Source organism: Salvelinus namaycush, chromosome 33 (genome assembly GCF_016432855.1).
Source record: "Salvelinus namaycush isolate Seneca chromosome 33, SaNama_1.0, whole genome shotgun sequence".
NCBI lineage: Eukaryota > Metazoa > Chordata > Actinopteri > Salmoniformes > Salmonidae > Salvelinus > Salvelinus namaycush.
In genome coordinates this window covers 28,247,367-28,268,092 of record NC_052339.1, presented here as the reverse complement: position 1 = coordinate 28,268,092, position 20,726 = coordinate 28,247,367, and the positions used below count along the sequence as shown (strand labels likewise).

General features: G+C 43.3%; 1 protein-coding gene across 1 annotated transcript in view; it reads right to left on the bottom strand.

The window, feature by feature from the left end:
* Nucleotides 1-5,175: 5,175 nt before the first annotated feature.
* LOC120027896 (catenin delta-2-like) overlaps nucleotides 5,176-20,726 on the bottom strand; it is a 16,702-nt gene continuing 1,151 nt past the window's right edge. The window contains exons 2-3 of the mRNA XM_038972992.1: nucleotides 7,654-7,730; nucleotides 5,176-7,193 (exon numbers count right to left, since the gene is read on the bottom strand). Coding sequence (XP_038828920.1) covers nucleotides 6,873-7,193; nucleotides 7,654-7,730 — 398 coding nt within the window. The 3' untranslated portion in view covers nucleotides 5,176-6,872. The remainder of the gene's footprint in view (nucleotides 7,194-7,653; nucleotides 7,731-20,726) is intronic.

The window sequence follows — 20,726 nt, the reverse complement described above, 5'->3', positions numbered from 1 at the left end:
ATACAAACACGTCAAAAGCAATGGCAAAATGTGTAGAATTGCAGGAAATGAACTTTAACTATCGACTTTGGGTGCGAAAAAATGGTCCAACTCCTCTTCTTTCTCAATTTTCTAACAGAAATGGGGTGTGCCTTTGGTGGTTCATCGATGTGTCATTCTTGTCATGCGCACCATGACCCAAGTAGCTAGTTTGTTAGCTAAGTTTGCCACTTTGTAGCTAGCCAGTAACTCTTCCAGTAAGCGTTGACGTCATTCACAGGATTTGTCTTTGTACAGAAGTGGCACTTCTGTAGCCAAATTTATTTTGTTTTTAAGCATTCAATGATCTGGTATGATGGTGTATTGATCAGTTATACAGTTTAAAGATGTTATTTTTAGCATTTTTGCCCAAAGTCAACCTTTAAAGTAACAGTTTTGTCCAGTTTTTCAACATTTCTATGAAATATTACCTGTAATTAATTACCAAAAAATTAAGTATGTTCAAAAGCAGCTTTTCTGTGTCGGAATGGTGTGGGTAGTGTAGACCGCTGTTTGGCCAGATCATCCTCTATGAGGAAATAGCAAGAATTTATGTTTGAGATACAAGTTTGAGGTGGTGTTTTTGAAGTGGTTTTTCTCCAATTTTCCTTTGGCCACAAATATGAGCATAGGATGAGTCAACAACATTATCTGGGTCGGAGTTAACAGAATATTAACTTTTAAAAGTGAGATTTTTAGTGGACAGTTACTTTAAAACTGCATTTTCTCTCAGTCTCATGGCAAAATGTATATAGAGTAGCAGAAAATTTGCTTTAAAACTGCAAAAAAATATCCTCATGGCAAAATGTGAAGAAAAGCATGAGATGAGCTATAAAAAACAGCAAATTGTTCTCTGCCCCATGGCAAAATGTGTAGAATTGCAAGAAATTTGCTTTAAAATTGCAAGTGTTTCTCTCTGCAAAGTGTGTTGAATTGCAGGAAGTTAGGTGTTTCCCCCCCAAAACAACAGTCTCCCCGTACCCACCAAAAATAAAATATTTCAATTTTTTTGGGGGGGGGGTTGGGGAGGCCTTCCACTTATCCTTCCACTTATACTGTGTATAATTGCAGGAAATGTGTTTTAAAATCTAAAACTTATATGGGAGAGGACCCCCTGGACACCCCATCCACTGTTCGCCCCCCAAATATCTAAACCACAATTTCACCCTTGACGCATGCACATGCACACACCCATCCACGCACACACCTCTTCTGTGCCCGAGGTTTGCCACGGCCCGATGGGCAGAGGCGAGCAGCAGAGCAGAGAGGAACAGTACAGCGTGGTACCACGTCCCCGGCGGTGTCTGTCTCTGCCGTGTTTGAGGCATAAAATGGAGGTGAAATTGAAGAGCTATTTTCATGCCACATTACCACCACCTGTGGGACTACTTTCTCTGACAGTGTCTAATTATTGTGAAGGGTAATAATCATGATAATACAGTTATCGCGGAGCACTACATTGGATCACAGCAAGGAAATGAGTTGTAGTCAACTGTCAAAGTGCCACCACCTCCTTCTTCTGCTCTTCTGAAACATTTCCAGGCTGGCTTTGTAAACAGGCACCTAGCTCTTTGATGAAATTAATCAAAGGTGACTGCAGGGGGAAAGTACCAGGAGAGTTAAAGGGTCTGTCTATATCTTGTCACTGTTGTTATTCATCTATAGAGTGGTATGTAAGGGATTATCATTCTATTTGAAACATGTCTATTACTCCATAGTCACTGTATGCATGGCTAGAATGCATCAGGTCTGTGGTTACATTTGTAAGCTATCCACATTATGACAGAGCCTATTTTCAGTTGGACATGTAACAACATGTCTGCTGGCCCATTCTCCAATGGAGGTGTTTATGAGTCCAGATGTAATCAGCTGCTTGTCAGTGGAGCCTGTCAGGGAGATAACACCATGTGGCATGTGATTTATCTGCAGGGCAGCAGGGAAATAGCTTTCAGGACGTGGACACACACACACACACACACACACATACAGACACAGAAGTAGCAGGGAAATAGCGGTCCTGATTAGGATAAAAAACAATCTTAGATCTGGGTAAATGTGGTAGGATGTGATAGAAAAGGATTGGCCCAGGTTGGTTTAAAATGATGAACTACTGTCTAAACATCCTCTGTACTTATGCCCTGGCAACTCAATGTTTCTTCCAACCTCAAGGGAGTTTTTAATTGTCACTGTCGACCTTGGCTTTCACTTTTTGAAGAAGTTCAAGTTCTCTTGAAAGTTCAGTGACTTATATGACTTTGAAAAAGTACCAAAGTAATTAATCAAATGTGAATTATAAAAAAAAATCTCCATGACTTAGCTGGTGAAATAAATGTTGAATAGGTAGAATAGATTGCAAAGAGTCTTTTATTTACCTGGTGTTAAAGGTAGCATCCACACTCAGTAAGGTCTTCTAATAAGCCAGGACACACAACATCACAACGCGCACCATAGTGTCAACATCATCACTATCATCAGCTAGGTTCTGTTGGTTCTGCTACGTTCCAATATCCACTCTAGCGTACTGCTTAGAATGTGTGGCCAAATAACTAGTATGCAATGTGGATATTGGAACCGAGCTGTCTTCTCAACAGGGGGTCCAAACTTCTTCATCATCGTCATCATCAGTACAGTCACGTGAACAGAGTCATATTGTACACGTTTTTTTTCTCTCCATAAAACATTGTTGCTTTTAGTAACACCGACACCTGCACATAAAAAGTATATATATATATATGGAATGACATCAAACACATATAAACCATGTGTTTGATACCATTGTATATATATATATATATATATATATATATATATATGCAGTGCCTTCAGAAAAGTATTCACACCCCTTGACTTTTTCCACATTTTGTTGTGTTACCGCCTGAATTTAAAATTGATTAAATTGTTTTTTTTTGTCACTGGCCTACACACAATAACCCATAATGTGGAATGATGTTTTTCAATTATTTTTTACAAATTAATAAAACATGAAAAGCTTAAATGTCTTGAGTTAATAAGTATTCAACTACAGGAGGTTGGTGGCAGCTTAATTGGGGAGGATGGGCTTGTGGTAATAGCTGTTGTGGAATAAGTGGAATGGTATCAAACACATGGTTTCTATGTGTTTGATGTCATTCCAATAGTGCCGTTCCAGCCATTATTATGAGCCGTCCTCCATTCAGCAGCCTCCACTGTATTCAACCTCTTTGTTATAGCAAGCCTAAATAAGTTCAAAAGTACTTAACAAGTCACAATAAGTTGCATGGACTCCCTCTGTATGCAATAATAGTGTTTAACATTATTTTTGAATTACTACCTAATTTCTGTACCCCACAAAATTATCTATAAGGTCCCTCAGTCGAGCAGTGAATTTCAAACACAGATTCAACCACAAAGACCAGGGAGGTTTTCCAATGCCTCACAAAGAAGGGCAGCTATTGGTAGATGGGTTAAAAAAACACACATTGAATATCCCTTTGAGCATGATGAAGTTATTAATTACACTTTGGATGGTGTATCAATACATCCAGTCATTACAAAGAAAATCCTTCCTAACTCAGCTGCCGGAGAGGAAGGAAACCGCTCAGGGATATCCCCATGAGGCCAATTGTGAAGTTAAAACAGTACAGTGTTTAATGGCTGTGATAGGAGAAAACTGAGGATGGATCAACAACATTGTAGTTACTCCACAATACTAACCTAATTAACAGAGTGAAAAGAAGGCAGCCTTCCAAAACATGCATCCTGTTTGCAACAAGGCACTAAAGTAATATGGCAAAGCAATTCACTTTTTGTCCTGAATACAAGGTGTTATGTTTGGGGCAAATTCAATGCAATACATTACTGAGTACCATGCTCCATATTTGCAAGCATAGTGGTGGCTGCATCATGTTATGGGTATGCTTGTAATCGTTAAGGACTGGGGAGTTTTTCAGGATAAAACATAAACGGACTGGAGATAAGCACAGGCAAAATCCTAGAGGAAAACCTGATTCAGTCTGCTTTCCACCAGACACTGGGAGATTAATTCACATTTCAGCAGGATAATAACCTAAAACACCATGCCAAATCTACAATACAATTGCTTACCAAGAAGACATTGAATGTTCATGAATGGCCAAGTTACAGTTTTGACTAAAATCAACTTAAAAATCTATGGCAGGGGGCCTCCCGAGTGGCGCTTGAGGTGTCATTACAGACACTACAGACCTGGGTTCAATCCCAGGCTGTGTCACAACCGGCCGTGATCGGGAGTCCCATAGGCTGGCACACAATTGGCCCAGTGTCGCCGAGTTAGGGGAGGGTTTGGCCGGGGGGGGGGGGCTTTACTTGGTTCATCACGCTCTAAGCGATGCCTTGTGGCAGGCCAGGCGCCTGCCAGCTGACTTGAACGGTGTTTCCTCTGACACATTGGTGCAGCTGGCTTCCGGGTTAAGCGGGCGGGTGTTAAGGAGCGCAGTTTGGCGGGTCATGTTACGGAGGACACATGACTCAACCTTCACCTTTTCAGAGCCCATTGGGGAGTTGCAGCGATGAAACAAGATCGTAATTGGGGAGAAAAAGGGTGGAAAAAATAAATACAAATAAATAATCTGTGGCAGACTTGAAAACACATTTGACAGGGCTGGAAGAATTTCAAAAAGAATAATGGGTATAATGTTGCACAATCCAGGTGTGTAAAGCTCTTAGACTTACCCAGAAAGACTCACAATTGTTGCCAAAGGTGTGAGATATTTCTGTATTTCATTTTCGACACATTTGCAAACATTTCTAAAAACCTGTTTTCACTGTCATTATGGGGTATTGTGTGTAGATGGGTGAGAAAAAAAATATTTAATCCATTTTTAATTCAGGCTGTAACAACAAAATGTGGAATAAGTCAAGGGGTATGAACACTTTCTGAAGGCGCTGTATATATAGATTTGTCATTCATTCTATATGGACATGTCAGTCAAGTGAATTTTGCTTTGGGTTGTGTTTTGTAAAATCTGACTCTTATCTGGAGGGATGCCTCTTCTTTCAGACATTGATCAAGACACACACCCAAATGCGCACATGCACACACACACACACACACACACACACACACACACACACACACACACACACACACACACACACACACACACACACACACACACACACACACACACACACACACACACACGCTCAACTAACATAGGCAGGTCTGTTCATTTAAGAAGGAGACGTACGTATCCCTTTCTATAGTGATACCCCTCTGTAGGTAGTGTATAGCTTACTCCCATCAAAACACAGTTAGGAACCAAAGCAGTTACAAACAAGAGAGAGAATGACTGGTCATGGTCTGTAAACGTCAACTGAGAGTCGCATACATCCTCCAGTCTAGGGCTGGAACCAGAGAGGGCAAAGTTTGGCACAATGTCACTTCTCTCTCTAATGTACGGTGGTACGTACAACCTAGTAGAACGTCTTAGAAAGCAGAAGGTTGGTTCTTGTACAAGGGACAGATTGTATCATGTAACTGTGGATGACAAAACCATCTTCAAAATAAAATATCAGAGTGTGGAAACGGAGAAACAAGAAACGTATATTTCAAATATCTACATCTAATTGTTTAGGCAGTGAAAAAGCAGTCTGTCAAGAAGGAGTGTGGAATGATGTCATCGGTGTTGTAGTCGGTCTTGAACTGCTTTGGACAGACATTTTTCGTGATCAGAGAACAGACAATACTGCTAGTCAACCACTGGCAGTTTGAACAGATGTGGTGTGGGAAAGGGAGACAGTGATCATTGATAGACATTGTTCCAAATGGTGTGTGTTTTCTTCTCAGCCTCTCCTTTTACAGACTAACAATATGCAGTGGTCGGTCGCTAGTGACTCGTGTAATATACACAATACCACACAAGTCTCTCAACTGTCACTGTACTGTACTGTACACCAAAAATACTATACATCCACAACTTAAAAAAATACAAATAAAAAATATGTGAAAATAAAATGGCTGGAAGAGTCTTCTTGAATAGAGGACATTCCATAGAAAGGTGAAAGTCAGAAGTCAATGTAATGAATGGGTGGAAAGCTGCTCCCTTAGTTTTTCCTGTAAACATCCACTCCTGCCTTGAGCTTGGTGTTTTCCACTCATCCCTCTCTCCCTTCTCTGTTCTGTGGCTTTTCATCCCGACTGGCCAAAGAACCCTCACCGCCACTCTTTCTCTCCTCCATTTCTCCACACCTCGTCTCTTCTCCTCCTTTCTGAAGGTCAATGTAAGAGCCCTCCGTCATCATTCACTTGTTTTCTCGCTTTCTTTCCGTCAAGGCCTTCACTCTCTCTCTCTCTTTCTCTTTCTTTCCGTCAAGGCCTTTACTCTCTCTCTCTCTCTTTCTCTTTCTCTTTCTTTCCGTCAAGGCTCTCTCTCTTTCCTCTGTCTCTCTCCCTCTCTCGTTCTTTCTCTCCCTTTTGACATATCCATACATTCACTTTCCCAGTGGAACAAGCTTTGAACAAACTGAACTGGTAGAAAGAAAATGTATTGTGGTATTCATGCACATGCAGTCTCTCTTCACGCCTCAGTCCCTAACAACCCCCTGGCACCTCCCTCCTCTACCCCCTCAATCTCTGCTGCGGTTAGTAACTAATATTAACCTCCCACTCCCACTCCCACCTTACTCTACACCAGTGTTTTCACTCCCAGTCCTGGAGAGCTACAGGAACATGGAGGCTTTTGTTCCAGCCCAGCACTAATAAACCTGATATCCTAAAAACAACTGTTCATAACACTTCAATTACTTGAATCAGGTGTTGTTACTGCAAGGCTGGAGCTAAAGCCTGCACAAGCCTATGTCTCTCCAGGACCAGAGATAAGTTGTGACTCCTGTCTCTAGACCCAGGAGTCAGGTGAAGCCGGGTAGTGGCTGGTCTCGTAGTTGAGTTCGGAGTAGGGCCGGGATGCAGAGTAGAAGTCCACGTAGTTGCCAGTGGATTTGAGGCCCAGGTGCATCCGGAGGTCAGTGGCAGCCTGAGACGGGGGCTGGGGGAGGGGCTGGTCTGGAGGCTCGAAGAAGGAGTCATCCAGCATGCGGCCGGGGTTCTGCGGCGGAGGGAAGGTTGGAGGGAGGGATGGAGGGAACGTGTCGTAGTCTTTTATAGGTGTAGAGGAGCAGTCTGCCTGCGGAGCTATGGTCATGGGCTGAGGAGGGATCTGGAGAGGAAATAAAAACTCATCACACCTCAGAAACTATACAGTTAGTTTCATCTTCCAAAATTGAGGCTGTATTAAGTTTACGTTGACACATTTCACAGAGCCGTTTAATTGGTCTAACTTCATCTGAGGTGATAAGATAAGGTTTTTAATTGGATAAGCGCGAGGTGTGGTTTCAGGTTTCCACGGTTTCACGCTCTCCAGTTTGTGGGCGGGGCATTGGTGAAGATTCCGGAACACATCAGAGCTTATCAGAACCTCCACCTTCCTGAGAACGCAACCATGACAACCATCACCATGGCACCAGATGCCAAGGAGGTAACTCGCTAACAAGACGTGCCATAAAAATCTGTGCGTGTCTGTGTGTGCGTGCAGCAATGTGAGTGTGTGTGTATGTGCATGCCTGCATGCACATGTGTGTATTTGTGTGTGGGTGTGTGTTTGTAGTACTGTAGCTCACCTGGTTGTGTTTAATGTCGTCATTAGCAGTTACATAAGATTTCCGGAACAACGTGGATGTTCCACAGGAGATTTGGACTGAAAGAAGAGAGAGACGGTGTCAGAGAGAGAGAGAGTGTGTGAGAGAGAGAAAGAGAGAGACGGTGTCAGAGAGAGAGAGAGTGTGTGAGAGAGAGAGAGAGAGACGGTGTCAGAGAGTGTGAGAGAGAAAGAGAAAGATAAAGAGAGCGTGTCAGAGAGAAAGACAGAGAGAGAGAGAGGGAGAGAACATTTGTGAGTGTAATGTTTATTGGTATTTTTTAAATTGTTTATTTCAATACCTTTGGCAATGTAAACATGTGTTTCCCATGCCAATAAAAGCCCTTTGAAATGAATTGAGAGAGAGAAGGAAAGAAAGACAGAAAGAAAGAAAGACAAAGACTGAGAGAAATAGATGGAGAAGAAGTGTGAGAAAGAATAAGTATATTAAAGAGAGAATGTGTCCTTCAGCCTGAAAACATGTCAGAACTTCTGATGAAAACAACATCAGCCTTTAGCCTGAAAACATGTCAGAACTTCTGATGAAAACAACATCAGCCTTTAGCCTGAAAACATGTCAGAACTTCTGATGAAAACAACATCAGCCTTCAGCCTGAAAACATGTCAGAACTTCTGATGAAAACAACATCAGCCTTTAGCCTGAGAACATGTCAGAACTTCTGATGAAAACAACATCAGCCTTTAGCCTGAAAACATGTCAGAACTTCTGATGAAAACAACATCAGCCTTCAGCCTGAAAACATGTCAGAACTTCTGATGAAAACAACATCAGCCTTCAGCCTGAAAACATGTCAGAACTTCTGATGAAAACAACATCAGCCAACGTCTGACTGATGCCCTTCAATTTGTGCATCGCTCAAGATTAAATGTAGGTTATTTAATCCACTAGATCAAATATGATCCTATTTTCATTCAAATCAGGACACCAAAATAAGCAAACACATCCCTATATTTGGAATATACACTGACATTCTGAAAGCTTTAACATAATGTCATATTCTATATGAACCTTGCAATGTGTAGGGTGGAATACAGCAGGCTATTATTCTTCATCTGCGGACCTTTATTAATTCTACCCTATTTGGTTAAGAGGAAATGGCTCTTTATTGTTCTGCATGTCGTTGGACCGGGCGGTAAAACGTAAAGATTTCCCCCTGTTAAGATCACTTTGGTCTATCTGACGCGTTCCGTCCTACGGGCTTTGCTTAAGACAGGGGCTCAGCCCGTCATTTGCAATGTGGAGACTGTTGATCAGGTCGCTAATTACACCTCTCTCCCTCTCTCTCTTTCTCTCTTTCCCTCCCTCCCTCTCTCATTCGCCCTCTCTCTTCCATTCCCAGAGTGCATATCGGGAATAGACACACAAAGACATGCGCACTCAACTTAATCAGCCATTTTTTTAAACAGGGCTAAAACGATAATAATTAGCAGAATAAAGACATATCGGATTTTCATTTCCCTTCCGCCGTTTCTCTACCCCTCCACAACCGAAATTGCGAGGCTGCAGTCGACACATCTTTCACCGATCGGACCCAAAGGATAGCTTTCACACCGCCTGTCATTTGTATATTTTTTCCAATAAAGTTGGGAGGATTATCAATTTTTCCCGTTTTTCAATTTTTGTGTTATCATATTTCGCAACCATTGGATGTGACTGTTTTCAAACCAAAAGCAAGAGACGTAGGGGAGCGAACTGCGGGGCGAAGAAAGTAAGTTTTTTTCTCTATAACTTTTATTGAGTAGGCTAGTTGGTGTTAAATTTAGGTCAAGTATCGATTATCTTTCTTAGTGGATCCCGCAGAATAGCACTCCGCGCATAACAGCTGTTTTCATGCGGTATGTTTTTGTGAGTGGCTTTGCCTTGGAAAACATCGCCTATCGAGGTGTTTGTGGAAGTCCTGCTTTGGTTTTACTAGCAAAGAACTGTCAGGGGGCAGACGAACGCCTTTACGTGAGTATCAGTGCTACCTCCGCCAAATCTGCGCTCAAAGTTTACTAGGGTTTGTCTGATTTTGATCGTATGCCATACGGTCTGTCCAATACACCGTAAAACAAATCGTTACACGACACCACGTATTTCCCCGGTGTGGCATGGTTAATTACGGCGCTAGACTAAACGTCGCGAGGTCCGATCTCTCGTGGTCTTCTAGGCTACTTTACTTGTTTCTCCCTGTTTTCCGTGAAAGTGTTCTGTTTGGTTCCAGTGCTGGACCACTTGTAAAAGCTGGAACTGACGGTTCGGCAGTTAGGCTACATTGTATCCATTCATATATTTTCTGACAATGTCGAGCTCTTCCTCACGTTATTGTTACATGTAACACCCACGGTGCATTCTTAAGTGACACGAAGAGCAACACGATTTCCACGTTTAACCTATATATTGTTTCTTGTTTAGAAACATGCATTCATGTATTTTTAGACGATAATATGCATATCAATGTATAACGGTCCTATAAATTCGTTGTTACCTGCTGCGTCTAAAGGAGTAGACATGCACCGAGGCGTGGGTGGCTGTGTCGCCGAGAGAGGAGACCAGTCGTTTGGCTACTGATAGCACGCAGGTCCCCTGGAGCCAAAAACTCACGGTTCTTATTTCTCTTTGACAAAATATTAAAACAGGCACTGGGAAAAAGAGCATAAGAGGCCCAAACTCTTGAATATAGGTTCTATTTTTGCTCTACTCCTGTCCTCTTGCCGAAACGTAAGATCCATTTTCTCTCCATTCGCTTTGGTGGGGTCATATTTTTCTCCACATAATGAATTGTCCTTCCATTGCCAGTGATGAGGTTTTACCCCAGGCTTCGGTGGTGAGTTGTCGATGCATGGTGATTGTTTAGTGTAACTTGGGGAAGAGAGGAGAGTCGAGGAGAGGGGCTGTGGTGTTTTTTGCATGGTGGCTGGTTTGAGGTAGAATCTTGGCTGGGATTGGGACACGACAATGATAGGGACATCGATCGCTTGCACTGAGAGAGCAGAAAAAACACGGTGACACGAGAGGCAGTCTCAAACTCCGGTAGGCTATGCTACACTGTGTATGAGTGTGTATGTTTGCGTTCTCTGCTTGCCCTTTCACCGCACATCAGCAGTATGATATTCTACTGGATTTAAACTACGGCTTTTTCTTCTTCGGCATATTAGGACGATTTTTAAATTTCTTTGTTTTTGCTTTGATTTAGGGAAAAATCATATGAGCTATTTTCTGATATTTATAGTTCTTTAGATAACTTTGGAAATAAATCCATACAATTGTTCTATTTTATGGAAATACGAGATTTTCTATGGATTGTTGGGCTAAAGCAACAATGAGGACTGCATAAATTATTTTTACCATTGTACAATTTAGAATATAATTATTTGGATAAAGTATTATATGAAATTATAATAATAATAAATATTATTAATATTAGACTGCTACAGTGGATTGGGACTATGATTGACATATTTTAGGGATATTTCCAACGAATGGCATTTAAAAATAAATATTGCCTCAAAGATTCTGAGAATTAAACTTGATATATTTGATACCTTTAAACATTCGTCTGAATACTGGTGATTTGGGAGCAATGGGTTCAATGCTAAGCTATATAACGACGAGGGCAGTGTAGTGTAGTTCATTTAATGTCTGCTGCTAATGTTGTATTTCTGATCAACTATGGTAACACTCCATTTCATCTGTTAAAAACCCCACATTATGGAAAAAGATAGACAAATATAATTGCAGTTTCATCACTATTAATGATGTAATTGTCTCACAGAACATTGGCTACATCCTTCCTTCATCTCTCTCAGTCCCGTTCTTAAGGCAATGAAGTAGATGTTCAGTTTGTTTGGGGACTGGGCGTTTTTTTGTTATTTTTCTGTGATTATAAAGATTATAAAGATGGTTATTATTATTATATTAACAGTATAAGTGTGTGTGTGCGTGTGTGTGTGTGTGTGTTTGTTTGTGTGTGTGTGTGAAGCACATTAGCCTGGGTATAAAGCATGCATTGATAGGAGATTCAGGATGTGTTGGTGCTATACTGCCAGGTTGGGAGGACAATGGAAGAGAAAGAGAAAAATCTTGTTCATTATTAAAAACCTGTACATCCGACTTCCTCGAGATGCTTACAGTAGGAAAAGGTAAAGGCAGAGGCAGGTTATAACAGCACATTAAGGTTATTAGTACTGTATAATAACATGTTTATTAGTGTGTATAAAACAGCAGGCACGGATACAAGACAAGATACCTTCCTGGTTGTTCTGCTCATGGCTTAAAGTTTCACTGTAGTCAACACACACAACATAGCTTTTTATTCTTCAGTTTATGATACATCATATTTCTCAGTAAAACACACATTTCACCATTACAGCCGTGACCGAGGTGCTACCAGAGAGAAAGGGAACAGAGGGAGGAAGAAGGGATAAGAGAGGAGAGGGGCAGGGAGAGAGAGAGAAAGAGAGGTGAAACCCTCCTATAACTCTCCCGTGCAGACATATCCAGCAGGAAGATTGGCTCCAGCCTCTCTTAGGGGTCGACAATGTGTCATTTCCACCCAGCCTCATCGCCCTCTGTCTATCTGATATTAATGTGCAAATCAATATTTCAGGGATTAAATTTCCCTCCTTCATTTTTTATGGTTTCTACCTCAATAAGTCTCTCTTCTAATAGAGGGAGATCGGATGATTTAAAATCCTATGCTGCAGAGAGAGAGAGGAAGAGGGAGAGAGCCTTGCAACAAGCCTATCTTCCTGCATTTTAATGTGCTCTTCTGTAGATCCCTATAGGCCGTAGTAGGGAGGACAGTATCGCTGCTTAAAGACCACCAACAAGACTAAAGGTAGAAAGGGAATAAATATGAGTCCAGTTGAACACTTAAGGCTGGCTGGTAATCGGAGTAGTAGGTATCACTAAAGAGAAACTCCTTCACACACACACACACACACACACACACACACACACACACACACACACACACACACACACACACACACACACACACACACACACACACACACACACACACACTTAGGTTATTTCCAAATCCCCATTACTGAATGCCACGGTTGGGTGAACAGAATATCTTTGTACACACCAGACAGCAGAATAGGATTCTCTTTTATTCATTTTCTGTCCTTTTGCAAATATAAAAATTCACGGAAGGAATTGAATGTATCTGAGAGTAATTGTAAATGTGTTGTTTGATATATGGTGTGTGTGATGAATAGAGGTACATTAAATGGGCTAGCAGCAGTAGCCTGTATAATTATACAGGCAGAGATTCATTACCATAGTCATACGCATCTCATTTCACGTCAACAGAATGGACTGTGACTCCTCTGCCCCTGCAGACCTTCATTAAGAGACAGTACACCCAGGACTGTCTGTCTTGCTGTTTCTCTCTCTGTCTGACATTGGTGTGTGTGTGTGTGTGTGTGTGTGTGTGTGTGTGTGTGTGTGTGTGTGTGTGTGTGTGTGTGTGTGTGTGTGTGTGTGTGTGTGTGTGTGCACTTATTTAATCTTCCTTCCCCTACCATCTGGTGTGTGTGTGTGTCACACAGCTGTGTGATTTTCATACGTGCTAGGGATATTTTTCTAAATGTTGTTCATGTAAGACCAGCCTAGATCGAGAGAGGGATAGATAGAGAGAGAGAGGGATAGATAGAGAGAGAGAGGGATAGATAGAGAGAGGGAGAGGGATAGATAGAGAGAGGGATAGAGAGAGAGGGATAGGGATAGATAGATAGATAGATAGATAGACAGACAGACAGACAGACAGACAGACAGACAGACAGACAGACAGACAGACAGACAGACAGACAGACAGAGAGAGAGAGAGAGAGAGAGAGAGAGAGAGAGAGAGAGAGAGAGGGATAGGGATATATATAGAGAGAGAGGGATAGGGATATATATAGAGAGAGGGATAGGGATAGATAGAGAGAGAGAGGGATATATAGAGAGAGAGGGATAGGGATATATATAGAGAGAGAGATAGGCATAGGGATAGAGAGGGATATGGATATATAGAGAGAGAGATAGGGATATATAGAGAGAGAGGGATAGGAATAGATAGAGAGAGGGATAGGGATAGATAGAGAGATAGGGATAGATAGATAGAGAGAGGGATAGGGATAGAGAGAGAGGGAGGGACAGAGGAGTGAGACAGAGACAATAGGTCTGTAATCGTAGCAGCACTGTCGCTTGGCTTCCTCTAAGATTTACTGTCATTACGATGTGAAAGGCACAACCTCCCACATCCCGTTATTAAAACTAAAACACTGATACTCTGCTTGTTCTGTTTTCTCCCTGTTCCATTTTCCTTCAGTCCTTCAATTCATTTTTCCCTCTTTAATTTCATTTGGGATGAGGTGTAGGCTAGTGTTGGTCAGTGATCTCTTTAATGGTTGTAATGCATACAGTTGACTGATGTTTGATATGAGGTTAGAGATCCACATGGGTGTAATACCCTCCACACTGCTTCTCTCCCCATAATCACTCAGTGAAAAGCAAAACAACACACACACACACATTTGTTTCACTCCGATTTTCAGTTCTTTTTTACTCTGTTTTTAGAAGGAGTCAGTGTATTAAAGAGGACTCTCTCTTTCTGCTTCTTTCTCCATAATCTGTATTATGGTGTTTGAGGAAATCTAAATATGATAAATAAAATGGAATAAATGTGCACTATTTTATATGTTTTATATTTTTTATATTTTATATAAAACATGTGTGTTTATAACGAGGTGTTTTATGCTGCCAGACATGATGGTATGATGAGGAAAAATGAAGAACGTACACATCTACTGTACATTTATACACATACTGTTGTTAGAGAAGTGTGTCTGTTTGTGTGTGTTCCTGGTGTGAGAGATTGTGAAGCGTCAGTACTGTGGTTCCGGGGCCTAGAGGCCTGTAGGGGTAAAAGCCAAGAAGTCAGTCAGGAGCAGCCAAGCCTAATGTCTTAAAGAGGGGGGCTTTCTGTGGCTACCCTGGGGCAGTACCGCTAACACACACACACGTCTCACACACACAGAGAAAGGGGTTAAAGACTTGGAATGGTTCAAGCCTCTCGTTGCTCCCGGGGGCAGCTGCTTGTGAATATGCACAAGTTTAGTGTAATTAGCAGCTAATTATATTAACATATGCAAATTGTCAGGCAGAGGGGGCTTGTACCGCCGGAGGGATGTGTGTGTGAGCAGTGTGTGTGTGAGGGAGGATCAGCAGTGAACATACAAGCGGCTCCATTGTACCGCCGTGGAACAGGCCAGTAATAATGGGCCTGGAGTCAGTCAGTCCACTCTGCCGTGGATACGCATAAGAGCCCATCTCATTTACGTCTGGCAGCGGTGTGGCGGCGTGGCCACATTTCATTAGTAGCCATGGAAACCTGGTTAATTGTGCTGACTAATGTCTAATGTCCCCTGGTTGGTTGGTCGGTTGGTTGGTGGGGCCCCACCCCTCCAACCCCCCTTTAAAAAGTATAATAGGAAAGAAAGAAAGAAAGAAAAGGAGAGAGACAGAGAGAGGGAGAGAGAGAGAAAGGGAGAGAGAGAGAAAGAAAGGGAGAGAGAGTGGGAGAGGGAGAGTGAGAGAAAGGGAGAGAGAGTGGGAAAGGGAGAGGGATAGGAAGAGAGAAAGAGAGAGAGAGAGAGAGAGAGGGAGAGAGAAATGGAGAGAGAGAGAGAGAGAGAGGGAGGGAGAGAGAGAGACTGGGAGAGAGAGTGGGAGAGAGAAATGGAGAGAGAAATGGAGAGAGAGAGACTGGGAGAGAGAGAGAGAGGGAGAGAGAAATGGAGAGAGAGAGAGAGAGGGAGAGAGAGAGAGAGAGGGAGGGAGAGAGAAATGGAGAGAGGGGGTCGGTCGGTTGGATTAAGTCTCCTCACAATGAGTCATGTTTACACACGTTTCGCTTGTGCTGGAATTTGCATATGCAAAACACTCCCTGGCAGCATCACTTCCTCATCTGCTGTGTGTGCGTATGTGTGACAGAAGTGTGTGTGACAGCTTGTAAGCTTGCGGGCGTATGGTAGTGATGTGAGTGTGTGTGTTGGTGATGGCAGTGTGTGTATGGGAGGGGATGACAAGAAAACAATATGTGTATGATAGCTGTGTGTGTGTGTGTGTGTGTGTGTGTGTGTGTGTGTGTGTGTGTGTGTGTGTGTGTGTGTGTGTGTGTGTGTGTGTGTGTGTGTGTGTGTGTGTGTGTGTGTGTGTGTGTGTGTGTGTGTGTGTGTGTGTCATCCATATGTGGGTATCATTCAGCACAGCCACATTCTTTAATTTGTTTCTGATTAGTTGTCCAGGTTCAGACTCTGGCAAACAGACAGTCAGACAGACAGACTGTCAGACAGGATGTTTCCCTAGGAACTTATAAACAATTTTCTTGTATCTCCCTTTACCCAATGACCCTAGATATTTAAAACCACTTCTGTCTCAAACAGACAAATGCCTTCTGCAATCATCTGTTGTTTGCTATAGCCATAGTCTGAGAGAGAAAAAGAGAGAGTGGATAGAGTGGATAGAGAGAGAGTGGATAGAGAGAGAGAGAGAGTGGATAGAGAGAGAGAGAGAGTGGATAGAGGGAGAGAGAGTGGATAGAGAGAGAGAGAGAGTGGATAGAGAGAGAGAGAGTGGATAGAGAGAGAGATAGAGTGGAATAGAAGAGAGAGGTGATAGAGAGAGAGAGAGAAGAGAGAGAGAGAGAGGGGAGAGAGAGAGAGTGGATAGAGAGAGAGAGATAGAGAGAGAGAGAAGAGAGTGGAGGGAGAGAGAGAGAGGAGAGAGAGAGAGAGAGAGAGAGAGAGAGAGAGAGAGAGAGAGAGGAGCGGAGGGCGGGAGGGAGGGAGGGAGGGGGAGGGAGGGAGGGGAGGAGGGATGAGGGAGGGGAGGGGGGTAGGTGCTAGAAAATGTATGTCGTTTATCCTGTTTTTTGACAGAAAGGTAAACTGATAAAATTGCCTTTTTAGAGGCAGGAATGGAGGTTTATACAAGTGTGAAAGCATAGGAAAGGGATTAGAATGGTTTTGCATAATGCCTGCCTGGTGGTTGAATGGGGCATTGAATGGTTGACTGAGTGACAGAGATGAAAGGGAGATGAAATGCTCTCTCTTTCCCTCTTTCCATTCTCTCTCGTTTTACTCCCTCTCTCTGGCCTCCCTCGCCGGGTAGATGATGTTTGTCGAAGGGTAGGAGAACAACAAGCTCAGGCTCATATTTCCTGTGTGTGTGTGTGTGTGTGTGTGTGTGTGTGTGTGTGTGTGTGTGTGTGTGTGTGTGTGTGTGTGTGTGTGTGTGTGTGTGTGTGTGTGTAATATGTATGATAATAGGTTTGGCAAGGTAAACTGTGCTTCTGTAAGCCTCTATTCAGAACAACCCTAGCAGTGGCATGGGGAGGAGAGGACTGGAGACCTCTGTATGTCTAAAAGGAAGTGGTGGACTGTTATGGATCAACTTAAAGCTACTTTTCGTTTAGATTATTTTATATGACATGTTCTATATTTTATGGAGAGAATGTTGTTTTAAGCTGAAGTTGTGGATGTATGTTTTGGGATGACAGGTGTCCTTGCATGCATATGCATATGTACTTGTGTGTGAATGAAACAGAAAGAGAGGGGTAGCAGGGGGGCGTCGTGTGACTCGTGAGTGACGCTGTGAGTTCCATACGGACTCGATTTCGGAACGCGGCGAGACGTGTCATCGGAATTCCATCTGGCGTATGGAAATGATCGGTGGGGCGAAACACAGAACGCCACAAAGGGTGTTATGGCCTGTTTTTGTTTTTCTATCGTTCGCCAGGAACCTCTTTCACTCTTTCTCTGACCTTTTACACATCTCTCGCTTTTCATATGCTAATGAGAAACGGAGGAGAGGAAACATGGTGAGGCTGAGTGGTGGAGGACAAAGAGAGGCCTTTCTCTCTCTCCCCCTCTCTCTCTCTCTCTCTCTCTCTCTCTCTATCCCTCTCTCTCTCTCTCCCTCTCTCATTCTCTATCCCCTCTCTCTCTCTCCCTCTCTCCCCTCTCTCTCTCTCTCTCTCTCTCTCTCTCTCGTCTCTCTCTCTTCTCTCTCTCTCTCTGTCTCTCTCTCTCTCTCTCTCTCCTCTCTCCCCTCTCTCTCCTCTCCCTCTCACACCTCTCTTTCTTCCCATCTCTCTCTCTCTTCTCTCTCTCTCCCTCTCCTCTCCCTCTCCCCTCTCTCTCTCTCTCCTCTCCCTCTCCTCCACTCTCTCACTCTCCTCCACTCTCTCTCTTCTCTCTCTCTCTTCTTCTCCTCTCTCTCTCTCTCTTTTTTTTTTTCTCACTCTCTCCTCCTCCTCCCCTCTCTCTCTCTCTCTCTCTCTCTCTTTTTCTCTCTCTCTCTCTCTCCCCTCTCTCTCTCTCCCCTCTCTCTCTCGCTCTCTCTCTCTCTCTCTTTTTCTCACTCTCTCTCTCTCCCCACCGCTCTGTCGTCTTACAGGCAGTGAAGTCTTGTGTCTGGCGTGGTGAGGAGACTAACAAAGTTACTATGATCCTCTCCTCAACAGTCCACACACACACACACACACACACACACACACACACACACACACACACACACACACACACACACACACACACACACACACACACACACACACACACACACACACACACACACAGGCACGGTCTGTCCCGTATTTGCCTGTCCAATATGACGTGGACAGAGTTGTTATGGGAAGGTCCATGTTATCAGGAGGAAATGTCATTTGTGTCCTCATTGAAAACCTTCATTATTCAGCGCTGCTATCTAAATGTTTTTGTTGTTGGTTCAGCGCCAGTCAAGATTGTGTTACTCTGCGTTTCTCTCTCTCTCTGTCCCTCTCTCTCTCTCTCTCTCTCTCTCTCTCTCTCTCTCTCTCTCTCTCTCTCTCTCGCTCTCTCTCTCGGTTAATTTAGGGGAAAAAAGGGGATTTTTCTTTTCTCTCTGTTCTCTCGTTTCTCAGGCTCTGAAAGGCTATTTTGCATGAGGTATCTGACACAGGGTATTAAGGATGGAAAAACAGAAATATTTAATTTAGAATATTATGTTTTTTTTCATAGCGGGGGAAAACAATCCAACATTGTCTCTCTCTCTGTGTGTGTGTGGTGTGTGTGTGTGTGTGTGTGTGTGTGTGTGTGTGTGTTGTGTGTGTTGTGTGTGTGTGTGTGTGTGTGTGTGTGTGTGTGTGTGTGTGTTGTGTGTTGTGCGGGTGTGGTGGGTGGGTGTGGGTGGTGTGTGGGGGTAGGAGGGTGGGTGGGTGGGTGGGGGGGTTTAGGAGGGTGGGTGGGTGTTGTGGGGGTGGGTGTGGGGGGGTAGGATGTGGTGGGTTCGGGTGGGGAGCACGTAATGTTGTTAATAAGTTTGGCTCTGTATTTGATTTGTAATCTTTTGTGGTCTTAGATGCTTGTCCATTATGAGGTTCAGGTCAAATAGAGTCTCCCCCCATCCTTCTCTCTCTCTCTCTTTATATATATATATTAATATATATATTTTATATATATATTATGTAAACTCAGCTTGTTCTCGGATTTTCCTGGTTCTCAGCCATCCAGCTCCCGTAACTCCTAGGAGAGGAAAGTAGGAGGAGAGGAGAGGAGAGGAGAGGGAGAGGAGAGGGAGAGGAGTTGAGAGGGCAGTGGGTGTGAAGAGTTTTCCACCAATCAGGGCTAGCGATCTAAACAAGGATAGTTTTTCCTGTGCTCCGACGCCTGAATGGAGGGAGAGGGGCTTTCACTTTAAAGCTGCCAGGTTAACATCTCCAATAAATGTTCTACAGTCATATATCTTGTTAGTGTGTTAGGAGAGTCCTTTACAGAGTGATGGTCACTGGTAATGTTTTGTATTGTTGTTAGGATGCATGCTGCATGTTGTGAATCTCCAGGTCGTCATTGTGAAGGTGACTGTGTTTTCAGAACCTACCTGGATTGAAAAATAGAATAAGTGAATGTGTTGTTGGAAAGCAGCTGGAGATGTGGAAGAGGACCCTGTTGCTGTTGAGGCTGATTTATTACCACGGTAAAGGAAACTGTAGGAACGGTGACATCTTTCTATTCTAAGGTCTTTCTAAGTTCATTAACTATTTTTCTCAGATCCCCTCCAGATTTGTGACAAGTTCAAGGAAGCCATTCTGCTGAAAAGTCAAGGTCTCAACAAAAGGGAATAACATCCCCTACGTTTGGCTGTGCTGTTTAGACGTTCTCATCACCAGAAGGGATGGCTGTCGAGACATACAACTAATACAATCCTGTGTGTGAGGTTGAGGTGATAGTGGGGTTAGGAGGAGTGTCACAAGGTTTACCAGAGGGATGCTGCTGGTCAGATGAGCTCTGTGTGTCTGACTGACCCATTGTTGGCCACAAATAAATAGCACAAGCTTTATGCTACACTCGCCATAACATCTGCTAAATATGTGTATGTGACCAATAACATTTGATTTGATTTGACAAGCGTCTCTATGGCTACCTGTCATTTGAAATGATCTGTCTGTCCAATCTCCTGCTCCCTCATCTGTTCTCTTCACCTCCTCTCCTCCTCTCTCCTCCTCTCTCCTCCTCTCTCCTGCTCCCTCATCTGTTCTCTTCACCTCCTCTCCTCCTCTCTCCTCCTCTCTCCTGCTCCCTCATCTGTTCTCTTTACCTTCTCTCCTCCTCTCTCCTCCTCTCTCCTCCTCTCTCCTGCTCCCTCATATGTTCTCTTCACCTCCTCTCCTCCTCTCTCCTCCTCTCTCCTCCTATCTCCTGCTCCCTCATCTGTTCTCCTCTCTCCTCCTCTCTCCTCCTCTCTCCTCCTCTCTCCTGCTCCCTCATCTGTTCTCCTCTCCTCTATCTCTATCAGTTGTCTGATGGTATCTACTGTATCTGTGTTTGTATTCCAGATGTGTTGTGACTAGCGCTGTGTGTATATGAAGGTATATACTGTATCTGTGTTTGTATTCCAGATGTGTTGTGACTAGCGCTGTGTGTATATGATGGTATATACTGTATCTGTGTTTGTATTCCAGATGTGTTGTGACTAGCGCTGTGTGTATATGATGGTATATACTGTATCTGTGTTTGTAT